This window comes from Calliphora vicina, chromosome 1 (assembly GCF_958450345.1).
Source record: "Calliphora vicina chromosome 1, idCalVici1.1, whole genome shotgun sequence".
NCBI lineage: Eukaryota > Metazoa > Arthropoda > Insecta > Diptera > Calliphoridae > Calliphora > Calliphora vicina.
Genome location: NC_088780.1, coordinates 162,936,826 through 162,963,350, shown reverse-complemented (window position 1 = coordinate 162,963,350; position 26,525 = coordinate 162,936,826). Strand labels below are relative to the sequence as shown.

General features: G+C 27.9%; 1 protein-coding gene across 1 annotated transcript; it reads left to right on the top strand.

Annotated features, from left to right (window-relative positions):
- Positions 1-88: 88 nt before the first annotated feature.
- On the top strand, positions 89-26,169 carry mfrn (mitoferrin). Its single transcript, XM_065516488.1, has 6 exons — positions 89-1,499; positions 23,769-23,857; positions 23,995-24,119; positions 24,186-24,421; positions 24,498-24,659; positions 24,729-26,169. The coding sequence occupies exons 1-6, from the start codon at positions 1,383-1,385 to the stop codon at positions 25,167-25,169; spliced, it is 1,170 nt and encodes a 389-aa protein (XP_065372560.1). The 5' UTR covers positions 89-1,382; the 3' UTR covers positions 25,170-26,169.
- The last annotated feature ends 356 nt before the right edge of the window (positions 26,170-26,525 follow it).

The window sequence follows — 26,525 nt, the reverse complement described above, 5'->3', positions numbered from 1 at the left end:
TTTCTTCACATCGCTGTTTGACTTTCTCATTTCATTCTTTCAACTGTCAAACTTTTATTTCAAGCAAAATCATTCACGTTTTTTCCAACTTCGTAGAAAACGAATAGAAGTAGAGGAGAATACTTGAGATTTTTTTGTGTAACAATTTAAATTCACTTTATCTACGCGTTATCGTTTAAAATTCTTTAGAGAAGAGTAAAAAAGTATTAATTACTTTAAATTAAAAGTAGAATTCTTGAAAGTAGTTGGACTTTTTCTTTGGTATAATACAATAAAAAAGAGAAATACAAATTTCAAAAACGTGTAAAAGCTTTTTTCGTTAGTTTGTGAGGTGCATAAAAATTTAACAGAAAAAAAAACTTGCTAAGCTGCTGGTTGGTCAGGCAAAAACAAATTCATTATTAACATCAAACTTTTGGAAGCAAAAACGCCAACAACAAAACACTATCTACATACAAAAATATATTTAATTAAAATCTACTTCTATGGTTATAATTACTAGTTTTGTGCATTCTTGAAGCTAATTGGTGGTGTTTATGGCATGTGTTTGAGTGTTTAGCGGAATTGGAAACACTAATTAACTGGAAACAACAAACGCTTGAGGTTTTTTTTACAAAAATATAAGCGGCAAAACGAACTTTGTTCCTTGAAATATTAAAGGCTACAGATACTGCAATTCAATTGCAAAATAGGAACCAAATTGCATGAATAAAGCAACAACAAAAAAGGAAAAAGTAAAGTAAACAAAATTGTTCGGCGCTTTAAGAAACAACAAAAACAACAACAGCCCAGTAATTAAACAACGCCGTTTTGCATGTTGTTATCAATCATAAGAAATAACCGAAAAACCACACAACGAATAAAGATAAAATTGCTTTTATTTACAACAATACCTACAAAAAAAAGTAATTAAAAAAAAACACAAGCAAAAAGAGCAAAGTGTTAAACGTCATAATAGAAATAAATAATAAAAATCTTCACATAGAAGAGAGCCAGTCAGAGTGGGGGAAAATAAGCGAAAGCGCAGTTGGAGCAACAAAACACTGGCAATTTGCAAAACTTGTTCAGTAGTAAGACATTAGGCAGCCTATTAAAAACACCTCCAATAACTAGCCGAGAGAGCTGCCAGCTAAAAAGGCTTTTTATTTTATCAGAAAGAATCCACATACACTCCATAAACGATAAACAATACGTAGCAGTAACAAAATATAAAACAACCAAAAATAATTTATTATTGAAAAAAAGAAAAGAATTATTTTAAAGGAATTTGGCTGAAGAAAACTTCAAAGTATATGTGTGTTTATTAACAAGCAAATCAGCTGTTACTTTTAATCAACTAAATTCCAAAAGTAAGAACAGAACAAGAAAAAAATTACTGCAATATGAATGTCGACGACTATGAATCTTTGCCCACCACAAGTGTGAGTGTAAATATGACGGCCGGAGCCATAGCCGGTGTATTGGAACACATTGTTATGTATCCCATGGATTCCGTTAAGGTATGAGCTACTAATATTAAGTGAAATGGTTTTTACTGATTTGTGTTTTTTTTTTTTTGCAATTACCTAACCTAACATTTGTGTGTGAAGTGCGTTTAGTGATGTAATTCACCTTTTTTCATGTACTTTTAACACAATTACTCTTTCTCGCGTGCTCATTTTCTCTTTATGTACAAAAAGTGTTTACTTTTTTTTGTAGCACTCTCTCTTGCATGATTTTCTTTTATATTTTTCGGGGTTTTGTTTTTATTTCTTACTTTCTTCGTCGTCCACATGTGACACCTGCATACAAAAATCTGTTTTTATTACAGAAATTTTGTTGATTTTTTTTAGAATCTTTAAAAATATCTTTGATTCTTTTCCATATTTATTACACATGTTACAACACATTGTTGCTCAGCTGATTTTTTCTATTTTATGGGCTCCTCTTTGACTTGTCATACGTTTAGATATTTTGTAAATAGATAAAGAAGAAAAGTATGTGTTTATTTATTATTAATGCTTCATCATTTCAATTCAACAAATTCTTATCAGCCTCTTTATTTCTTATAGGATTCGTTTTAGGTTGTTGTTTTATTTTATATTTATTGCAAAATGTCTATTTAAAAATATGTAGTATTTGTATTCCAAGTAAAAGATTGTTCAAGAAGTATCAAACTGAAAAGAAAATTTACGATGAATAAACAAACATCTTGTGAAATTCTTTTAAATTTATAGAAAGAGATGTATTTTTTTAAAAAAAGAGTCTTTATCAAAATATGTTTGTTTTATTTAAATTAAATTGTTAAATTACTTTTTATTTTGCTATATGTACCAGACATGAACTTTGATTTATGGTTTGTTATTTCCAAAAAAAGAAGACTCAAATTTTATTAAAATGTTTTAAATTAATCAAATGTTTGTAAAATTAAATTTCAATACAAAATTTAGCCTGAATTTTTAATTCTAATAAAATTTAAACATTTGGATAAGGTTTGATTAACTTAAAAATTTTAATTACAAATTAAGTAGGTATTAAGAATTTAAAATTATTATTTTGTATTTATAGTAGATTTATCCAGTAGAATTGTATAGCTATGTATGTAGATATGGCCTTTATTGGCCTATATTGTAAAATAAATAAATGAATACCTATAATAAATATATGTTTTAGAAGAATTGAAAATATATTGCTTAAATTTGTGCAATAACAATTTCAAAAACTTTGTGGTAGGTTCATTAAAATTTGGCAAACAAATTATACTTAAACCTTTGAAATTCATTAATTAATTTCGATGGACAACATATTTTTGTTCAACTTCATCTTATGCTCCTATCTATTATTGTCAAATTTGTATCACAACATTTAACGACGTTTGTTATCAAGACAAAGTTGACATAATGATCCAATATCACTAATAAATGTAGACCTATCAGGTATGTTTTAGAAATCAACTTTTAATGTCGTTCTTTTACATATTTCAACAAACTGTTAAATGTCGAAACCTGATTTTGGACTTTAGTAATAAAAGGACTATCGTTCGAACTTTAAAAATTTGTATTATATTTTTAGAGATATCAGACAAATCATAAATATGGGTTTAAAAGCAGAGAATGAAGGAAATATTTTTTTTTTTCAACAAAAAATACATTTTCAATAAAAATTAAAAAACTTGAAAAATTTTCAATAAATTTTTTCTTAAAAAAATTATTTTTTTTCTTATTATTAAATTATTTCACTAGAATTTTTTTTTTAAAATCTGAAAATCAAAATTTTTTTGTGAAAATTATTTTCCAAAAAATTTAAATTTTTTATACTTCTTTCTTTATTGTTTTAAAATCTCTCTAATTGTAATAAATTTAATTTTACAAGTTGTCACTCACGTATATAAATAAATTTTCTTAGAAAAACTAAAATTCAAATATTTGCTATTTTTTTAACTCCCCCATATATAATGATCTATAACACTAAACGTGTGAAAATAAATGTTTAAAAATTCATATATAAAAACAAATATGCATATTGTAGGCCTGTTATTGTGCAACAATAATTACAATTCAATATACATTTTAAAATAGAGAGAGACAAAATGAAACAATTCGAAAGAATTAATTCTTAAATCAATTTTCAAAATTCAGCACGAATAAATTTGTTGTGTTAATTCCTTAGTACTTCAAATGTATTGAATTTATTCCTTTGAGAATTCATTCTTTATAGAATTAATTCCTTATTGAATCATTCAAATTTTCTTTAATTCAAATCCATTACAAAATAGCTTATTAAAATAGGTTGAATAATTACACTTTTCTTTAATTGAAATCTATTCCAAATAATTTTTTTTGAAATAGAGAAAAAATATTTTAATTAAATTTGAAATACCAATAATTTAATAAAAAAATAATGTTAAATAAATTCTGCTATGAATTCCATTTAAGCCATATTTGGCCCCATGGGCTTGGCTTTAAATTTATGAAATAAAAATAAAAAAGCTTTTGAATGAAGCTAAAGAATTAGATTTCGGTAAAGAATTTGTGGAATTAGAAAAGATTTTAGTGAATTAAGCTCAAATTGAATTAATTAATTCGAAGCTCTGACTGTATGACAAACTATTCATTGTACTTTATGGAAACCGATGTATTTCAAATGATATGAACAATTTTAAAACAATTTGCAATGATGTCATGCTACTCGGCATTAAAGTTAAATATTTTCTTTTGAAAATTATTCAGTTTAGGGTCACAGAGTGGAGAATTTAAAAAAAATAATGTAATTGCTTTGTCATTTGTTTAATGTTTGGAAAAAATATTGGAATAAAAGGTTTTGATTTGGAAAAAAAACAAATTTTAAATAAGGAAATTTGACAACAACGAATTCTTAATTCTCCAAAATCTAACCAGTGACTAAGGGGGAATTTTGACTAGTTTGTTTCTATATTCTTTTCATTACATTTAGATGTACAAGATATTGCTACTAGACAAGAAAAGTGTGTAGAGAGAAAACCAAAAAATATATTGTTAATTACTTTAACAACAAAATTTGGGTTTATTCTATGTAGCTTATGCAACAAATATGGTGTGATTTCTACAATAAAAAATTTACAATTTGTTGATGTAAATAAAACACTAAAACTAAAAAGAAATCAAGAAAAATTTTAAATTCTTAAAACATTTTTGTTGACTAACTAAAACTAAAAGAACAAAAAGCAACAAAAAACTATATCAAATTTAATTTAGTTTTAAATAAATTAATTAAATTCAAAACTAAATGAAAATGGCAAATATTTAAAAACTGCTATAATATAAATCATTTCGCATTTGTTTTAAACATGAAACCTATAGCATCTTGCTTATCATTTATAATTCTTATAATAATAATTGAGAAATTCTCAACAACAATTAATATCTACTATGTGTTTAAAAAAACAAAAAAAAAAAACTTTATCGTATCACGTTTTGTGTACGTTATTCTTGGAAGCAATAAAGATAAGATTACAATACAGCACAAAACTCATAATATATCTACTTGATTTTGCTCTCTACTATATTCATATGTATTTCAAGATGTCAGAGAATAAATTATAAAATTAAATGGCAAACGAACAAATATGTATTTAAATATTACATATTATTTATTAATAATTTGGGGAAATTACCTTAATTTTAAATATTTGTCATAATTATTACAAATTAAATGGCAAATGATTTAATATATATTAAAATATTACACATTACACACTATTTTGAAATATGGGAAATTACCTAAGTTTAGAATTGTAACTGTTTTTCCATATTGATGAAATTGTTATTTACATACAGTGAATGACAATACAATGGAAACTTTTTTGAAAACTATATTCCTTAGAGAGTCAGAAAGTGCTAGAGATATAAAAGTATGAGTTGAAGATCGCAAAAGAAGATTGAAGAATAAAGTAGGGAGTCAATGAGGCCGTAGTTGAGATTCGCATATCCTGCCTTAAATGTGAAAATTTGTTTCTTGCTCTTTATTTTGACAACACCGGCAGAAGTTATAGTTAGGCATCCGAAGTCTTCCAGCATTGGTGCCAAAAGATTTATTCACACATCGTGTCTGAACAAGTTCATAGTAGGCATCATTTATCCTTTGTTTGCAAGTGGACAACGGGTGCCTATCTCACCTTCACACATCAATGCGCTTGTTTTCGCCAAGTAATGAGTAATACCATTGCTATCAATATCCCTGTGTGCACGTACCCATATGGGTACAGCTGCTGCATGTATCGGTATTACTGTCAGGGATTTGATCGCAGCTTGGCTGTCAGTATATATTAGGGTATTCATTCGACTAATGATCGTTCGATTAATCGAATAATTTCTTACGAATAATTATTCGAACAATTTAAAAATGGCCATTTTCGAATAACGAATAATCCGAACAATTTTATGTAGAATAATCGAATAAAACGAATAAATGTTCATATGTATTTAAATTTATTAAATTGCTTAAAATTTTTCATAATTTCAAATTTAAATGACTCACAAAAATTGTATTGTTTCTGAAATTCGACAAATAACTAAAGACAAAGGTACTTTTGATCACTGTAGGTGAATGTTCCGATAGCTCCTTCTATAAATATATAAATATTACTGCAATAAGTTACAATTCTAAAAACAAATCTTTCAAAATTTTTAACTTAGGACTTGAACCAATGAAAATAAATGGTACGGAATAAAATATTTGTTATTTAGCTGGCGAAATATTAGAAGAATCGCAATTAATAATCAAAATATTAACTTAGATTAAAGTGGAGTTGAATGTGATGGCGAATGTGATTTTGAAACGGTCGTCGAAAGTGATATTAAGGATGACATTTATAATGATTACATTGAAATAGATGAAGGCCATGATCTTAAAATATATGTATGTATATAAGTGATGTTATTAACCGTGTACGTAAGTGTTGCAAAATATTTAATAAATCGAATGATAAACACAAATATTGCAAACTAACGTTTTGTTGCAAGAGTTCGTCCTATACATGATTTTGAACATCTTTGACTGACTTCAAATTAGCCACTTTCACTGACAATGATATCAAACTTTGGACAGATTCCCTTTATTGTGTAATTCCCCAAGACCACTTTATTAAGCAAAGATTCGACAACGTTGGTAGAGCTTGATGTATAATACAATTTGTTATAAATAATTTAGAACTAGTGAATAATTAATTTACTAAAGAATTAGTTACTCAATTTAAAAACCGAATTAATGAACGACATAAAAAAGTTCTTAATACGTTTATATTGTATTTGAATTCAGGATCATGTCCAACTAGCTCAAATTTTTTAAAGCATAGCTCCAAAACGGAAACTAAAGGGTTTGCTAGTCAATTGTTTTGTAGATTGTTTGGGAGTTAATCTGATCAGAATATTTCTGTTGAAAATTTAATGATGGACTTTGTTTTCGAATGTTTTTTAACATTATCAATACTTGAATTTTTAACTTTAACGTTATTTTTGGTTTTTCTTTATCAATAAAATATTAAAAAACCAACATCAAAACTTCATTCTTTACTTTTTTAAAAAAATTTAATATATTCGAATAATTCGATTAATTTTAAACGTGTGATCGAATTATTCGAACAAGTTATTCCAATTATTCGTTTTATTCGAACGCGAGAAAAATTGAATAAAAGTTTTGATTTACTTTAATTGGGAAAAAAAGAAATTCCACTAAAGCACGCCGATTGCTCACCGAAGCTTATGGTGAATGCATTCTATCGGTATCAACATGCGAGAGATGATTTATGCGGTTCAGAAGTGGTGATTTTGAAACGAAAGACAAAGATCTCCCAGGCCGGGCAAAAAAGTTTGAAGACCAAGAATTGGAGGCATTAATCCATGAAGTTTGTTATCAAACTCTACATGAGCTTGCAAAATCATTGGGAGCTACTCAATTAGCAATTTCGAAACGTTTGCGAGCAGCTGGATTCATCCAAAAGCAGGGAAATTTGGTATAATACGAATTGAAGCAGAGTGACCTTGAAATACAATTTAGCATGTCCACAACCATTCCCACTACAGCCGGTTATACTTTCCATAATGACCCGAAGATCTTCGGCCAAGGGCTGTCAACCCAACAACAACTATTTAGCATGTCCGAAATGATACTTGAACGCTATAAAAGAAAATAATTTTTGCACCGAATTTGAACAATTTCCTGCTGAAATCTAGCCAGACAATCACAGGGAATCTGTACCTAACGCAACATATTCGTTTTACGTTATACATTGTTACTTTGTAATATAATTTTAGGGCCTTTAAAGGCTTATATTACATAAATTGTGAATAAAAATTAAAATAAATAAAATAAAGCGAGGCCAAACATGAAACCGTAATATTCCAACATGACTGCGTTAGGCCACATGTTGCAATACCTGTTAAAAACTATTTAGAAAGAAGTGGTCTTATAGTCCCCAGACCTTTCTCCGTCCGACTACTATTTGTTTCGATCGATTCAGAATGCTTTCTCTGGGATACGATTCACTTCAAAACAGAGTTTGGCTTGATTCGTTCTTTGTCTCAAAAGATGAGCAGTTCTTTTGGCAAAAGAAGGTCATAGCTAACAATGGCTAATACTTTGAATAAATTTAAATTGTACAAATGTCTCAAAATAGAAGCTTAAAATTGTAAAAAATTACGCATTTTTAAGTCATACCGCCAATATCTTAAACATTCCATTCAACACGAAATAATTCGTTGTCTTAATTCCTTACTACAACTTCAAACGTATATCATTATCAGCCCAATTATGAATAAAAATTCCCGGGAGTTTTTTTCCCTTTTCTCATTTTTCCTATCCAAATTCAATGGGAAAAAACTCCCAGGGAACAAACTCCCGCGGAATTTTTTATTCATAATTGGGCTGTATAGAATTAATTCCTTTTTGAATCGCTCAGCACGAATAAATTCGTTGTCTTAATTCCTTAGTACAACTTCAAACTTATTGAATTCATTATTTTGAGAATTCTTTATTTTTAGAATTAATTCTTATTTGAATCATTCAAGTTTTTGTAATTCAAATCCATTACAAAATAGCTCAATAAAATGTATGGAATGAGTCAATTTTTTAAATTAGTTATTAAAAATTAATGAAGAGAAAATATTTTCATTCAATTTCTATTAAATTGAATTCTATTCAAATAAATTTCTATGAATGAAGCCAAAGAAGTAGTTTCTCCAATTAGTTCTCCAAAAAAAATTGTTGGTTTTTGTATGAAATTAAAAATTTTTGGTGAGTTTAGCATTTGTTTTGTAAAGTATTATTTTTTGCGTATTTTTTTTTTTATTAAACATTTTTGTGCATTTTTTCTAAAATGTTTGCTTTAAGTTTAATAAACATGAATTTTGCAAGTCATTTAGTCACTGCCACAAAATATCGGTTCCATTTCTTTTCGTTACAGTCCTAGTACTTAGTATTATAAGTACTATATATATAAATATTGTACGATTAATAAAATATTATACCATTTTAAAGTGGGAGTGTAATGAATAAAACAAAAAAAAAACAGAAATTACTCACACACAAAACTGCTTGATAATGCTGACTGTCTGTGAGGAAGAAATGATTAATAGAAGATTATTTTATAAAATACAAATGCATACCTAGTATAGATTAAAATAGCAACAAACAAAATAATTGATAGAACATATTAGGTATTTATAATACTATTATTTAGATTAATTAATATGTATGAACTTGATAATTTCTTTCATTTTGTGTAATGTTTGCATACATTTTAAAGAAAATAATGTTGGTCATGGTGTTTTTCATTTAAAAAAACAAAAATAATTTGATTATAGCGATTGTGTTTATTTAAAATTGTTGATTTCATTAAACTTCGAGCTAGAAAATTATTTCCAGACTAAAGATAAAGTGAAAGAACCCTTTCTATTTAATGTTAAAAATCAATTGTAAGTAATCAAAATAAATATTTGGATGTTAATACCTTTTTCCCTACAACTATGATATGTATAATTATGAATAATTTGATGAAATATTATGTTCAGGTACTTTTTTATTTACTACTTTTTACATACATTTAGGCTACTCCAACAATTGATATGCAAAATTATCCAAGGCTGATCAAAAAGAAGGGCCTAATTACTCTTAATCGATACGGTAATGACGAGAGAGTTCCTTTCTTCCCGAGAGCTGGAATTCAGCTTAATATCTCTGTTTATTTTCTTCTTTTCACAATTTGTTTCCATTGTTTTTCTTTCGTTTCTATTTCATAATAGTTACAGTTCCGATGAATGCTCTCCAGTTTAACTTAGTCACATAGTTAAACCAGGTTTAATTAACGAAAAACTAGACATCGAAATAATTCGTCTACAAATTCAAGAATGTAAAATTATCATTTATTTTCAGTTGTAGAAAATAAAATCACATTTAAGTGGTTTGGTATGATTTTTTAATAGTTTTTTTTTAAGGTTGAGAATATCCGAAAATAACTCGTTTTTTAACGAACGAAAATTTGTATAAAAAATATTGATTTTTCAAAATAAGGAATTTTTGTATACCGAAAATTTCTACATCTTTCATTGACAAATCATTTGTTGTGAGAATAGCAAGGCTTGCGTATTTTTTCTCAATCTAATAATGTTATTCGTTTAAAAATGTTGGAATTTTAATATAGTGCTACTCATTGATGATTTACTTGCTATTTTATGTAGAGCAACAGTTTTCTAATTTTGACACAGAAGACAAAGGTAGCCCAGGCCAGCCTATAAATTTTGAAGATCAAGGATTGGAGAAGATTGTTTGGGAGTTACTCAATCAGAAATTTCAAAATATTAAAAGCAGGAATCCATTTTCAAAAACCAGGGAAATCTTGAAAAACGATTTTGCATATCCGAAATGATGTTAGAACGCTATAAAAGAAAATCATTACTTGCAATGAAAAATTGATCCATTACGATTACCCGAAGCGTAAGAGAACGTACGTAAAACCCAGCCGAAGCGATACCAAAGGTAAATATCCATGGTGTATTTGGTGGGACCAAAAGAGTCATATCTATTATGAGCTGCTGAATTCCGGCCATACCACAGGGAACCTGTCTCGAACCCAACTGATTCCTTTGACGCGAGCATTTGCCGAAAACGCTCAGACATGAATCCGTAATATTCCATCATGACAACGCTCGGCCACATGTTGCAATACCTGTTAAAAAGTATTTAGAATGAAGTGGATGGGAAGTTTTGCCTTACCCGCCTTATAGTCCACATAGTCCGACTACTATTTGTTTCGATCGATGCAGAACGCTCTCTCTGGGATACTCTTCACTTTGGAAAAGAGTATCCAATATTGGCTTGATTCGTGCTTGGCCTTAAAAGATGAACAGTTCTTTTGGCTCGGAATCCATACGTATTCTTCATCGATGAGGGGAAAGACCTTGTAAAGCTACTACAAGACAAGATAATTTAATAATAATAATCGAACTGTTAGCCGCCGGGCAAATGCTGCTGGACTTGGTTGCTATCGCCCCGCGAAAATAGCCTTATCGTTCTTCTATAAATAATTCGAAATTATGAAAATATGTACCCATTTTTGTTTTTCATAGTTGCGTTTATTGAAATCAGAGCATCGAATTAAATAATTCAATTAAGTATTATTCACTGAAATCTTAATTCAGATTTAAAAATTTCAGCAAATCATTTCATAAAACCTTCCCAACATAACAAATTCTTTAGCTGTATTTAAAAGCTTTTATTTGAACTGTTAGCCACAGGGCAAATGAGGCTGGACTAGGTTGCTATAGTTCCACGATATCAATACCTGTAATAATGTTATTCTATAAATAATTCTAATAATTGTTTATTCAGAACAGATCTTCGAATTAAATAATTCTGTTAAGAATAAATTTCTACTTTATATTGTGGGTACCAAGACTGAATTTGTCAAAAAATAAATGAATTTAAACCATTTTACTTCTCAAAACTCAAATTTGTCCACCCTTTACAAATATATTTTACAATATAAAAAATTAAAGATCAACAGTAAAACAGTTCATTGATTTTACATAAAAAAAATTAATAAATTTTACTAGAACTGAGAAAATTTCTTGGAATTTTTTTTTACAATTAATGCAAATTTATAACGTATGGAAACAGTTGATTTTATATTAATTAATTAAACTAATTTAAAACTTTTCCTAGAAGTTAACTAATTTCTGGGAAATTCAAAATGAATTCAACTTTAACAAGAAGCCAATAATTAAATTGCATAAAAAATAAAATATTCGCATGCTAATAGAAATTAACTTAAATATTTAAGCAGATAATCAAACAATGTTTGTTAATTATTGCAAATAGTATTACATAGTAGTACATACACATAACAAATTTATAACTATTTTGTATGCATTACATAACATAATCTACAAAGTTTAGTATATTAAATAGAGTAGTAACAAGACATAAAATAAAATTGTTATAATTTTATTGTCTGTCATATACAATAATAAAGATAAATGAATATATAGATAGATATCTATTGTATGTGTATGTTTAGGAGTAATAACATTAAAACCATATTTAAATCCCATAGACATTTAAGTGCAATTTAAATATTAACTAGGGAATTTATTATAAGCATAGCTGTAACTTGTGAATAAAATACAAAATATAAATATTTTTTATATTATTATAGTTTTTGTTTCCAAATATAAATATTTATTTTCCAAATTATTTATTAGTTAAATAAAGTATTTGTCTAATTTATTAATAATATTTACAGTTAAATTTATGCATATTTATATCTTTTAAAACCAAATAAATTATAAATAAAATCATTTTATATTAGTTTAACTAAATTATATTGATATTTTTTCGAAAATTGTAAAATTTTGTATATTCAAATAAAACAAAGTTGAATAAAATTTAAATTTATTTCATTTATATACAAATAACATCAACTAATTTCTTTGGAATATTTATTCAAACAAAACACAAAAAACTAAAATTATTCAAACAAAAAATTATTGAATAGAAATAATTCTAAAAAAACTTTAGAAATATTTTTATTTATCACAAATTTGAAACAAATAAATTTATTTTTCCAAAAATTACTGAATAGAAATAATTCTAATAAATGTTAAAGAATATTTTTATTTCACAATAATACTGATGTAAAATATCTTCTGATTGCATTCTGAGTTGAAAAAGTTAGTTCTCTGATATCTAATATTCTATTTTTAAAAACTACTACTTAATCATTGATTATCACTAGAATATGGACACAGATTAATGGTTTCAATTGGAGGTTTAATAATAAAATTTAAATTGTGAAGAACAAAATTCATGAATTATTTTTAAAAACTGTTTTTAACTGTAACTAGTTGTTCAAAATGATCGTCTTACATGGCATTCCTCCTAGGTCTAAGTGAAATTAGACGTTCAAAATATCGTTGAATTATTTTTGAGCATTGTTTTTGTTTGAAGGACCGAAGGATCTTTTTCATAATCCTCGGAAGAAAAATCTTTATCGTCCGAGCTCATTTTCACAAACAAAAATATTTTTTTATAAAATTTTTGAAAAATTTGTTGTTAAAATATTTGACTTTATTTTCACAAATAAAATTATTCAAAGAAAATTTCTATGAATAAAAGAGTATTCTAAATTTTTTAGTTGAATATTTAAATATTTTTCTTTTTTTTGGAGAAATAAAATTATTCAAAGAAAATTGCTTTGAATAAAATCTATCAACAAATTTTGGAATAAGTAAAATAATATTTTATTCATAACTAGTTGAATAAACTAATTTAATATTTAATTTTTACTATAAAAATATAATTTGAAAATAATTACATGTTTTCATATTGATTAGAATATTTTAAAATCTATTCATTATATAATAAATAAAATACAACTTATTGTTACTAAAATACAAATACTATTAGTATAATTTTATAAAAGTTTATTAAAAACTTTTAAGTATAATTTATTTAATATCGTATTCTATTGAAATCAAATAATATTTATTGCTTTATATTCTAAATAGATATATATTAATTAGTATCCTATTTTCAATAATATAGAATGATTTCAATATAAATTTATTTTTTTAAATATAACTAAAATTCAAAAATAATTAAGTTTTTGGAAATATTTTGAATAAAAATATTCACAATTTACAGCTATGATTATAAGTAACTAAAATCAAAGTATTTGTATATTTTATTATTTGTTTGATTTGATTTGTTTTTAAAACATCTCCAGTTGACTTTTTTCTATAAATTTTTTTGTTGCTTGTGGTGTTTATTTGAAAAATTGTTATCAAATGTCGCGTGCTTGTCATGACTATAGTCAGTAGAGCAAAACCTCTCACTACATATTTATATGCTTAAATTGTTTGTTAATATTTTTATTAGTTTTTTTTTTAAATTTTTTTTATTGTATTATAACAACAATTGACTTTATACATTTTTAGTTTACTTAATTAGTTTGTATAGATACTCCTTATCTGGTTTATTTTGTTCTTGTTTTTATAGAAATTTGTTCCTTTTAGTTTTCAATAACTCCCTCTTGTCTGCTAACACCTCATTTATCACGTAATTAATATTTATGATTAAATGTTAATGACATTGTGATTTATACAATATAAGACCAACAAAATAAATATATATGAATTTGTTTACTTTTTTATTGTTTCTTTTTTTGCAAAAATAAGAATGAAAGTGTCGATATACATAGAAGACTTTAATCGGGGTATTATACATGTGGGAATGTTTGAATGAACTTGAAAAAATGTGCTTTTTTCGATTTTTTTATTCGTTTTCAGACTTTATTATTTTATTTATAAATCAAAAATGTCATAGTGTAAGTAAGGCATTTACGATAAGTTTTCGCTTATAATTAAATATATTTGGACATATAACCATATTCAGATCTCCATATTAGAGCTGTAATCGCTTCCTTCTAAAAATTTAATAACAAACAAATCATTTATTTAATTTAAAAGAATTAAAAATATGAACATTTTTAAAGGATTTAATAGGTTTTTAAATTAAAATCTACTCTAAATAAAAAAAGTTTATTTTTTATTTTATTTTTAAATAGAATTATACAACCAATAGTAAAGTACATTGTCATTCGTATTTAGTTTACAAAGCAATTATATCGTTCATCACACTAATTAATTATATTTTTATCTATAAACCATAGTTAAGTGTTTAAAAAAATATATATAATAATTAAGTATAACCCGACCACAACTTGCACTCGTATAACTAGAAAAGTTTGCACTTAAATGATTTTTTTTTTTTATTTATAAAATAAATTATATTTGCCACTGCCATTTCCATGATATCGAAAGAAAAGTCAGTCATAACAATTTGTATTAAAACCATAGAGAATATACATAGAGCGGAAACTCTGCTATCAAAAACCTAAGTGGTGAGAATGTATTAGTAGAAAAAACAATGTGAAAACAAAAACAACACTCGTGTTATTATTTTGAGAAATTTTTTTGTTTGAGTTTTTTCTAGTTTCCGCTCTATGTTTCTCTATGATTAAAACTATTATAAACAATTTTAAAAACTGAGAGTTTTTCATACACATTTTATTGACATACGATATCGTTCGACATCAGGGAACTGCCAGTTAGAAATATTATTTATGACTTAAAAATGCTGGATTTTTTAAAATTTGTAGATGTTATATTGAATCATTCGGTTAATATAAATTTATTCAAAGTATTGGCCATTGTTGGCTATGACCTTTTCCCATGTTTCTGGCAACATATGGATTCCGAGTCAAAAGAACTGCTAATCTTTTGAGAGCGTTCTGCGTCTATCAAAACAAATAGTATTCGGATGCGACAAGGTCTGGATTATAAGACGGGTGAGGCAAAACGTCCCAATCATTTCATTCTAAATAGTTTTTAACAGGTATTACATAATGTGGCAGAGCGTTGTCATAATGGAATACTATGGTTTCATGTCTGGGCGCTTTTCGGCCAATGCTTGCTTCAAACGAATCATTTGCATTCTGTCCAGATTCCCTGTGATGGTCTGGCCAGATTTCAGCAGCTCATAGTAGATAGCACCCTTTTTCTTCCACCAAATACAAAGCACAGACCTTAGCGCCATGGACATTTGGCTTTGGTATCGATTCTGCTGTTTGGTCGGGCTTCACATACGATCTCTTATGCGGGTTATCGTAATGGGTCCACTTTTCATGGCAAATTATAATTCGGTGCAAAAATGATTTTCTTTTATTGCGTTCAAGCAGCATTTCAGACTTCAATGTGTATGGTACCCAATTTCCCTACTTTTGGATGAATCATGCTGCTCGCAATGATTTTGCAAGCTCTTGTTGAGTTTGACAACAATTCTTGGTTTTCAAACTTTTTTGACTGGCCTGGGCGATCTTTGTCTTCCGTGTCAAAATCACCACATCTGAACGGCACAAACCAACTCTCGCAGTACTTTTCTTCAATTTAGAGAAGTAAAGCAACACTTCCCGCATATGACGCTTCTTTGTCGGCACACAATTCGATATTTTCGAAGCAAAAAAGTGGAATTTTGTTGGTGTCGATTCGGCTGATTGGCCGGGCTTCACATACGATCTCTTGCGCTTCAGGCTATCGTATTGGATCCATTTTTCATAGGTACTGATTCCGTGCAAAAATAATTTTTTTATAGCATTCAAGCATCATTTCGGACATGCTAAATAGTTGTTGTTGTTGCTGGCTTGACAGCTCTTGGCCGGAGATCTTCGGGTCATTCCGGTACGTAGAACCGACTGTCGTGGGAATGGTTGTGTCCCAATTTCCCTGCTTTTGAATGAATTCTGCTGAATGATTTTGAAAGCTCTTAAATCTTCATGGAGTAATGCCTTCAATCCTTGATCTTCAAACTTTTTTTTGGCTGTCCTGGGCGATCTTTGTCTTCCGTGTCAAAATCACCACTTCTGAACCGAATAAACCATCTCTCGCTCGTTGAAACCGATGGAACCGACATTCACCATAAGCTTTGGTGAGAAAACGATGTGCTTCAGCTGCACTTTTTTCAAATTATTCTCACTAAGTGAGATTAAGTTATTTTTAAGGTTATTTAGACAGTATTTTAAAAATGTTTTGTTGCATTTAACTTTAATATACAGAGTTAAGTTCATAACAAGCCGTTACAAAGCAGAATTTACTTATTTATAGATAAAATAATATGATTGAAATTTTCTAATAAGGATATGAAGTAAATTAGCTTAAAAATACACTTTTTTGTGACAAATTCAGGGTCAAATGAGCTATCATATTGAAAAATGTTCTCGATATCGAAATTATTAAAAAATATACTAAATAACTTGCTCGATATCGAATGTCATAATCTCGAATAGGAAAAATAGATTAGTTTTACTCGATATCGAATGCGATAATTCGCCCCAGTCTTATTGATACCAATGTAAAGTAGAAATATGCGAATTAATAATAGAACAATTTAAACAATAAACACAAGAAACACTTGAGATGTGTTTAAAATTCTCTAAAATAGTATTTCCTTTGAGAAGCACATTTTTTTCTTACAATTTATTAAGAGTTAAGCATAAATCTGATCATTACTTTCAAAAATTCAAAACAATTGAATCAAAATTCAACAATAAACTAAAATAATAAAAATAAACAAAATGAATTTATAATTTTATGTACTTTTGGATGATTGTAGACTCAGCTACATATACTTATACTAATATACTACATACATACATATTGCTCACCGAATGAAAGACAGTAACAACTCAAAATTTAAAAAAAATAAAGTTTGTCTCTAACATAAATTTCCGGCAATCCATTTTCCAAATAATTTAATTTCTTTTTTCTTATAGTTCACGAATACACAGTATTATAATTCTTATTTGTATTAAATTCATTTAAAGATTAACACATGAGATTTTTTCTCCAAAATGTATTTTTTGACTTGTGCCGTTCTGGCATTAAGTGAGAGATATACACTTATATACATATGTATGTAAATGTTATACAATGTATGTGGCACCAGTGGGGCCTGTGTTGTTATATCATCAGTGTAACAAACGACCACAAAAATATGAAAAAAATAAAAAAAATAGCGAAATAAGTTTTTACTGGGTCTATGCTGACAAAATCAACAGATCCATTCTATTGTAAATTGATTAAGTTCGATAAAATTATATTAATTTCATACATTTTGCATGTAAAATACTTTTTTTTGTTTAACATGTTTAGAATATTTATTAAACACCAGTTAATTATTTCACAATCTATTATTATTCGAAAAGCAAATGTTTTAGAAAAAAAAAACTGTATTTAAGTAATTATGGCCTTTTAATAGCCTATAGAAAATTTGATATGCATTAGTTAACAGCAATTCTAAATTACATCTATTAACAGTAGATTGTGGAAAAATGTACATAAATATCGGTATAAAAATAAAACTCTTTTCGTACAAAAAAATATATATATGTATGTATATGTATGTATATAAAAAATGTGCAAAAAAAAGTTATTACTTTTTTATGACATTTTATGTACATGTAAATAAATTTAATAAATTTACATATTTGTGTGGTATATATTAATGTATGTACCTAGATGTATATATTTACTAGAGTTGTCAATTATTCGATTTTTTTTTATAAAAACAAACACAAACTGCGAAACGCTTTGCTTGTCTGCAGATACACTCAGAGTCTCTGACGGGAATCGAACCCGCAACCCTCAGATTAATAGTCCAGCACACTATCGACAGGTTCATCGGGGCATCGAATAAAAGTTTATACGTTTTTTTTATATTCCTCGATTCTAAAGTAAAAAATAATATGTGTGTAATTGAAGATCATGTTTTTATGGGAGTATTAAAATATTCAGCCAATGCAAGTTCGATTTTTATATGCATTGAGGAAGGAATAACAAAACAATATTTAAATTCATATTTATTTCTATTTTAAATCCAATAAATATTTGAATTCCCTGATCATATTTAAAAACTGTTCTTGAATGACATTTGTAAGTGCTTCATTATTGACATTATTTATTCGAATTAAGGATGGCATTTAAACTGAATTGTAATGTACTATGGCGTCATATGCGGGAAGTTTTGCTTTACTTCTTTAATTTGAAAAAAAAGTGCCGCTGAAGCACACCGATTGCTCACCAAAGCTTATGGTGAATGTGTTCTATCGGTTTCAACGTGCGAGAAATTGTTTCTTCTGTTCAGAAGTGATGATTTTGATACGAAAGACATAGATCGCCCAGGCCAACCAAAATATCGCCCAGGCCATCCAAAATTGTTGTCAAACTCATCAAAAGCTTGCAAAATCATTGGGAGCTACTCTAGCAGCAATTTCAAAATGTTTGCAAACATCAGGATTCATCTAAAGGCAGGAAAATTAGGTATCATACGAATTGAAGCTTGAATGCTATAAAAGAAAATCATTTTTGCACCAAATCATAGCATGCGATTAAAAATGGATCCATTACGATAACCGAAGCGTAAGAGATCGTATGTGAAGGCCGGCCATACAGCCGAATCGACACCAAAGCCAAATATCCATGACTCCAAGGTAATGTTATGTATTTTTTGGGAGCAAAAGGTTCCTATCTACTATGAGCTGCTGAAATCTGACCAGACCATCACTGTACCCAACACAATTGATTCGTTTGTAGCATGAAACCTTAATATTCCATAATGACAACTATTTAAAAAGAGAATTTTGGGAAGTTCTGACTCACCCACCTCAGAACAGAGTATCCGAAATTGGCTTGATTCGTTCTTGGCCTCAAAAGATGAGCAGTTCTTTTGGATCGGAATCCATATGTTGCCAGAAAAATTGGAAAATGTCATAGCTAACAATGGCCAGAGTATCCGAATAATGACAACATGTTGCAAACTATTTACAAAGAGGAGTTTGGAAAGTTTTGACTCACCCACCTTATAGTCCAGACCTTGCCCCGTTCGACTACTATTTGTTTTGATAGATGCAAAACGCTCTCTCTGGGCAACGCTCCACTTCAGAATAGAGTATCCGAAATTGGCTTGATTCGTTCGTGGCCTCAAAAGATGAGCAGTTCTTTTGGCTCGGAATCCATATGTTGCCAGAAAAATGGGAAAATGTCATAGCTAATAATGGCCAGAGTATCCGAAATTAGCTTGAATCATTCGTGGCCTCAAAAGATAAGCAATTCTTTTGGCTCGGAATCCATATGTTGCCAGACATTTTGAATAAAAAATAAAAGCTAAAAATTTTAAAAATTCCGGCATTTATAAGTTGTACACCTAATAGAATATCGTTTCTAATAAAATTTCAAATACAACGACATGGAATAATAATATTATAAACTCTGGTTTTTTTGAGATATTTTTCTAGAAATTTTTGTTTCTATAAATAATTTTTTATTTTTTAAGGAAAATACATTTATTCGAATATTCGTTTAATCAACAATTATTGAACGAATAATTTTTTTCTAATTTGAAAAAATGTTTATCATTCGATTAAAAAATATATTTTTTTTCTTGATTATTCGAATAGTTTTTATTCGAATGACAACTCTAATATGTCCATATGTTGTATGTACCTACATACTTACATATATGTATAATGATATAGTCAACAATATTGATTTTTTGTGTACTTTTTTTTCTTATTGTGTAAAAAATTATATTTATATATGAAGAGTATGAGATACCATATTATAATTATGGTTATAATTGTTTATAATTTCTTAGCATTTTATTTAAATTATATAGTAATAGTAGTAGTAGTTGTATTGTGTATCTTTTATTTGAACAATAAAAAAATTAACGATTTCAATTGTTCAAAAAGAAACAATAATTTTGTATCATCGTTCGTTTTCGTAACTATATGGAGAAAGACCTTGACTCTTTACATTTCTATGTACTTGTATACAAAAAAAATTTTGGGGTAAAATCAATAACTTGCCAGACACTGTTTAATAACATAACTTTATAGCTCTGCCTGATTTCTTATTACATTCGAGGATATGAATCATCAACTAAAAACGGTTTAGACATGATTTTAATTAATTTTAAAATATTGACTTTAAAGTTTATCAAAGTACTTTTTTTTTTGTTGATAACCTTACATGATTCATGTACTTTGTTAATGCATAAAATGTTGCAAATATATGTCTGATTAGGCTATTAAAAGTAGCAAGCTACTGTATTCCCTATAATACCCTAAGCTACTGTTACCGAAATAACTGCAATTACCGTTTCCTCTAAAATATGGTTATCAAAATTCTATAAGTAATTTAAATTAAACCATTGTATTTAATAAAATTCATAATAATTTTTTAATGAGCTTCCTAAATAAATATGTTCCATTTGTAGGAAAACCAATACAAACGAAATCATAAAATTTCTGTTTTGTTTTAGACAAAGGTCTTCGATTAATAATATTAAATTGAGTTTTAATCTATTATAACTATATATCACTTAAATTCTAAAGTAAATTAACATCGCAATAACTTTATTTTTAGTGTTCATAGAATTGTCAAAGTTATAAAAAGTAAAAATTATTAAATATCAAATTTTAATGCGTATTTAAATATGTGTAAGCTGTTATCAATTCCTTTTGAAATTTTAACATTGTCATTCTTTTCTTATTTGATATTTATCGCATTTTTTTATATAAAAGTATTTTGTTCATAGGTACATAGTTTGTATATTATTTTCTACCTGGCAAAATCTAGACCCAACAAATTAATCTTTTTCTATGTATTCTACATTGAAAATACGATTTTTTTTTGTTTAAAATCAATAAATTGTCGTTGCGCCTTTCGTAAGCAACTACATATTTTGTCGGATTCCTTCATCATGAAAAAGCAAAAAGCACGAGGGCAAATCCACAAGTCTTTAAATAAATTATATTACTTGAGGGGTATAGAAGCATAGGCTGGCATCTCCACGTTTTTAATTTCTATAATAAATAAGACAAACCTATCTCTCTAAAGATTCTCATACATATTTATTTTATTATATGTTTTGTTACTCAGTATTTTAGAATTAAATGAAGATATTAAGAGTTTTGCATCAATTTCATATAGAGATTCGGGCAAATACGATAAGAAATTTGAATATGGCTATGTTTTCAAAGATTTGATATAGTTTAATTAGCTCTAAACTGAAAAATACAAACAAAATTTTAGTTTGAATTAAACATATTAAATTCTAACCTGAAAAAAATAAAAAAAAATATTATTCTCATAATTCTTAAAGAAATAGTTAAAAATATTACGCAAAATTCAAATTCGAAACTAAAAAGGACCATCTAATAATGAAAGCAAAACAAAGATAACAATCTCCTATGGACATCTGCAACACGAAGTCTGGTTAGGTGCTAACTAATAGTTATACTATCGTTTAATATTATTTTTGTATGAAAACTGTCAGTATAACTATTAGTTAACACATAACCAGACCTCGTGTTACTGGGGGTTAAAAGCATTTGTCTCATTTTGTACCTATAACAAAAAATTATGAAACATTGAAAAATACAGACTTTTTTTTAAATTTAAAGACCCTATTTTATAAAACAAATCAGGACACTAATTTTATATGTATGTATATCAAAAAATATAAATATTTTCCTTAAGAGAAATAAAAAGTTTAACAATTACAATTTATCATTTTGTGCTTCTTCTTACTTCTAAAAAGTCTGCAATAAAAACAACAAAAATTATAATTTTACACAGCTCTCTCATTCACTCTTGTACTCTCTTGTTCAAAATGGCAATTGAAAAAAATGTGAGAAAAACAGAAAATAAACAGAGGCAAATTTGTTGCTTTTTTTTGCAAATAATCTTGCATAGTTGGTGCAAAAAATTGAGCTTCCAATAAAATTGAAACGTTTTTAAACTAAAGGAATATGTATGAAGAATAGAGGAATATTGTGTGACCCCCCCTTTAAAAGGGGGTATGTGAATGAATTGCGACATGTATTCGATACATATGGAATTCCATGTGTATGTCTACAACAACAATTTGTATAAACTATCATAATATATTATGACATTATGACAATATAACTTAATAGCAGACCGTTTGAATCCCCCAATTGTTAAACGAAAATAGAAAATGCTCTAATTGTCAAAAATGTCACAAGCCATACACAAGTATTTTACATAAACAAAGTTTCATATGGATCACACGTTATGTACATGTTTACAAGTGGAAAAATATCCCGACATACCGTACCAGCAGTTCTAGGAGACAATCCTGAACTAGTGATTTTACCTATAATTTAGGGCGACAACCAGTTACATAACTAGCAACGTGATAAGCAGGGTGCAAATTGTACCTTTTGGATTACAATGAGACTGTCTCATAGCTGGTCCAAAGTAGTCAACGCATTGGATTCGCATACCGGTTACATAGAGTCAGTTACTTTACCAGTTACCTAACTGGTTACTTGATCAGCTTCATAACTATTTATTTTAACATGTACGGGTGCTTATTGAGCTGAAATAGTCATTTAAAAAGACTGTCCAATAACCGATTACTCGTAGATAAACCTTTCTCTGGCAACTGGCCAATTAAGTTTCTCTGGTGAGTAACATAACTACTTTTTAAAGAGCAGTACAAAATAAACGTTTAAAGTGACTACATCCTAGATTACTTAGAGACACCTAAGTGACAATTGTGTTCACGCTAGATTACATGGTAGGTATAACATAACCAATTGACTTATATCTGCGCTACAATTGGAGTTAGCCAAGTGATAAAATAACTGCTGCGGTGTGTAACCCCCTATTATATTCGTCTGTGCCGAATCTAATATACCCTAATAATCCTCAAACTATAATTTAAGATTTGTTTAATAGCACCTGAAATTCTTCAAAATATTTTCCCCAACATTTTATTTTATGTATGTATTTTTTTTAATAGTCTTCTAAAATTAAAAAAGTAAACGTTGGATAAAAACACCTTTTTCTAGACTCGAACTGTAAATAGACTTTATAATTTTCTACTATTTAATTAATTATGACTGGATTTTAATGATAAATATTATAATCTTGCTGCACATTTGCATATTTTTAACGAAAATACTAAACAAATAAACTGCTAGTTTTATCTGATTAAGCTAAAATAGTATGACAGATGATTACTTCAAACTAAATAAAAATTAATACTTATTTATAAAAGCTTGGTAATTGCAAAAAAAAAAAATAAAAATAATTATAAAACAAGTAAAACTATAGTATAAAATTTAAAAATAAAACAAATAAATTATATAAAATTATCTATTATTATTACAGACACGTATGCAAAGTTTATCACCAGCCACATCAAAATACAGCATCTCTGCCACATTTACAAATATGATAAAAAAGGAGGGCATCCTGAGGTAAAGGTTTTATTAAACAAAAATAGAAAAATACACAAATATAAACCACAAAATTCCCCATATTGTTACACAAACAAACCAAAAAAGAAAAAGAAACTTGTCTTGAAGCCAGCTAAAATATCTTGTTTTTATTTTAGACCTATACGAGGTGTTACAGCTGTTGTGGCTGGTGCTGGTCCAGCACATGCTTTATACTTTGGTTCCTATGAAATGTCCAAAGAGCTGATGACCAAAGTAACCACACACAATCATATAAATTACAGTAAGTAATTCATATTTGTAATTAAACATAACAATTTTATTTTGATTTATTTTATTTATATTATAGTGGCTTCCGGTGTCATTGCTACTCTCATACACGATGCCGTTTCGAATCCCGCAGAGGTCATAAAACAACGTTTACAAATGTATAATTCTCCCTATAAATCGGTGGTGGCCTGCATGCGTGGCGTTTATCAAAAGGAGGGTATTAAGGCATTCTATCGCTCATATTCAACACAATTGGTAATGAATATACCAAATCAGACAATACACTTTTCCACTTATGAGTTTTTCCAAAATATGGTTAGTTTGTTTGCCTCATTTGCACTAAGTTGAATGTTATAGTTTTTGTTTTACTTTTTATTTATTTTTGTGCCAGCTCAATCATGAACGCAAATACAATCCCCCGGTTCATGTTATAGCTGGTGGTGCTGCTGGTGCGTGTGCAGCTGCCATAACCACACCTTTGGATGTTGTGAAAACACTATTGAATACTCAGGAAACTGGTTTGGTTAAGGGCATGATGGAAGCCATGCGTAAGGTAAGTTATAGCAACTCTCTCTAAACAAATTTCACAAAGAAAATGATGACATACTTTTTTTGATTACAGATATATGCTGTGGCTGGTCCTCTCGGCTTCTTCAAGGGCTTAACGGCCCGTGTCCTTTATGCAATGCCAGCGAATGCCATTTGTTGGTCCACTTATGAATTCTTTAAATTCTATTTATGTGGCATCGATCGCGAACATTACAAATCGACAATAACGGGCAAAAATATGCTGCAACCACGAAAAACCTCCACTTCCGATGTCGTCGGCGATATACACATACCCAATGCATATCTTATGGTACCAGTGCCCGAAACTAGCGAAGAACTCAAGAATCCCAAAGAATCATCAACACCACATCCTCCTACACACACAGCCATACCAACTGGTCCCATTAAAACAGTTTGCGAACTGTCCACCAGCGTTACATCACCCACCCTCAATCTGACCACTAGACATACAGATGTTAAAAGTCCCTTCGACAGAGGATTCTCAAGTCCATAAGCACAAACCTAAACTTTTGAACAAAAACAATCAAAATAACAAAACAAAACAAAAACATTGTGTGTAACTTACTTCGTAATAGAAATAATTTATTACTTTCTTTAAATTATAAATGAAATAATATGTACATTGAGAAACAAAATTGTTCTAACTTACTTCGTAATAGAAATAATATATTTTACTTTCTTTAAATTTTAAATGAAATATGTACATTGAGAAAAACAATAGAAACAACGTTTGTTAATAAACACACACACACACACATTTGCCCAACATTAATAATATCAAGCAAAGAAATATATTGTAAATCAACGAAATCTTATTATGCTCATGTTTAGCGTCAGGATGGCTCGCCTGTGAGTTCCAGCAGCATCTTGTTTGTATCGCTGATTGTTTTGATTGTTTGGCCGCCACAGCAGTTTAACGTTAAGGGAATACATAGTATATTATATATCACTGCAAAATGAGCGTACGATGATGGATGGATATGATGAGTGTGTTTTTTGTACATGTGTACAAAAACCAGTTACGAAGCAACCTGTATACTTTGGCTTTGCATTTCAAAGAATATTTGTTAAATAATCCCACAAAATAACAGCTTACTCCATCCCCCTCCAACCACCCCCCATCCCACAACCAATCGCTCTTTACCTTTCGAATGCATAGTCACAAGTGTGCTGATTTTTTATTATTATCTATATTATTATTATATATTTTTAAATATCAAAAACTATTTTTCATGTAATATAGTATATTATTAAACAAGAAAAAAATAAATTCCTTATCGTTATTATTATTATTATTTTTATTTTTTAATTCATATTATACTATTTACAATATAAAAAGTCTATGTTTATGTATGTCATATATAATTAGAGAATAAAAACAACCAGAAGAAACAATAATTTAAAAAACAAAAACAAACTCAATTTTGTAATTTAATTACACCAAAAAATTAAATAAAACAAAACGTGAAACCGTGAAAAAACAAGAAACTAAATTTTCCAAATTTTTTATTTTTTTATTTAATTTTGTTAACTTTAGGCTTTTCTTGCTAAATTTTGGCATAAGTATTTTATAAGAGTTAATATAACAGTTTTAGAACAGTTGTAATTTATTTTAAATATATTTGAAAGTATTTTCGTGAGGACTGTTGTAAAAAATTTTATAATAATTTGAGAAAATATTTTTTAAAGTTATGTATAAATTTGAAAACCAATATTGTGTTAGAGAACAAATTATTTGAATTACATACATATGTACATGTATTTTATATTTGCATATGATATTTTAAAAATATATCCATTTTATAACTGTTAATATAACAATTTAAATCTGTTTTTTTAGCTTAAAATT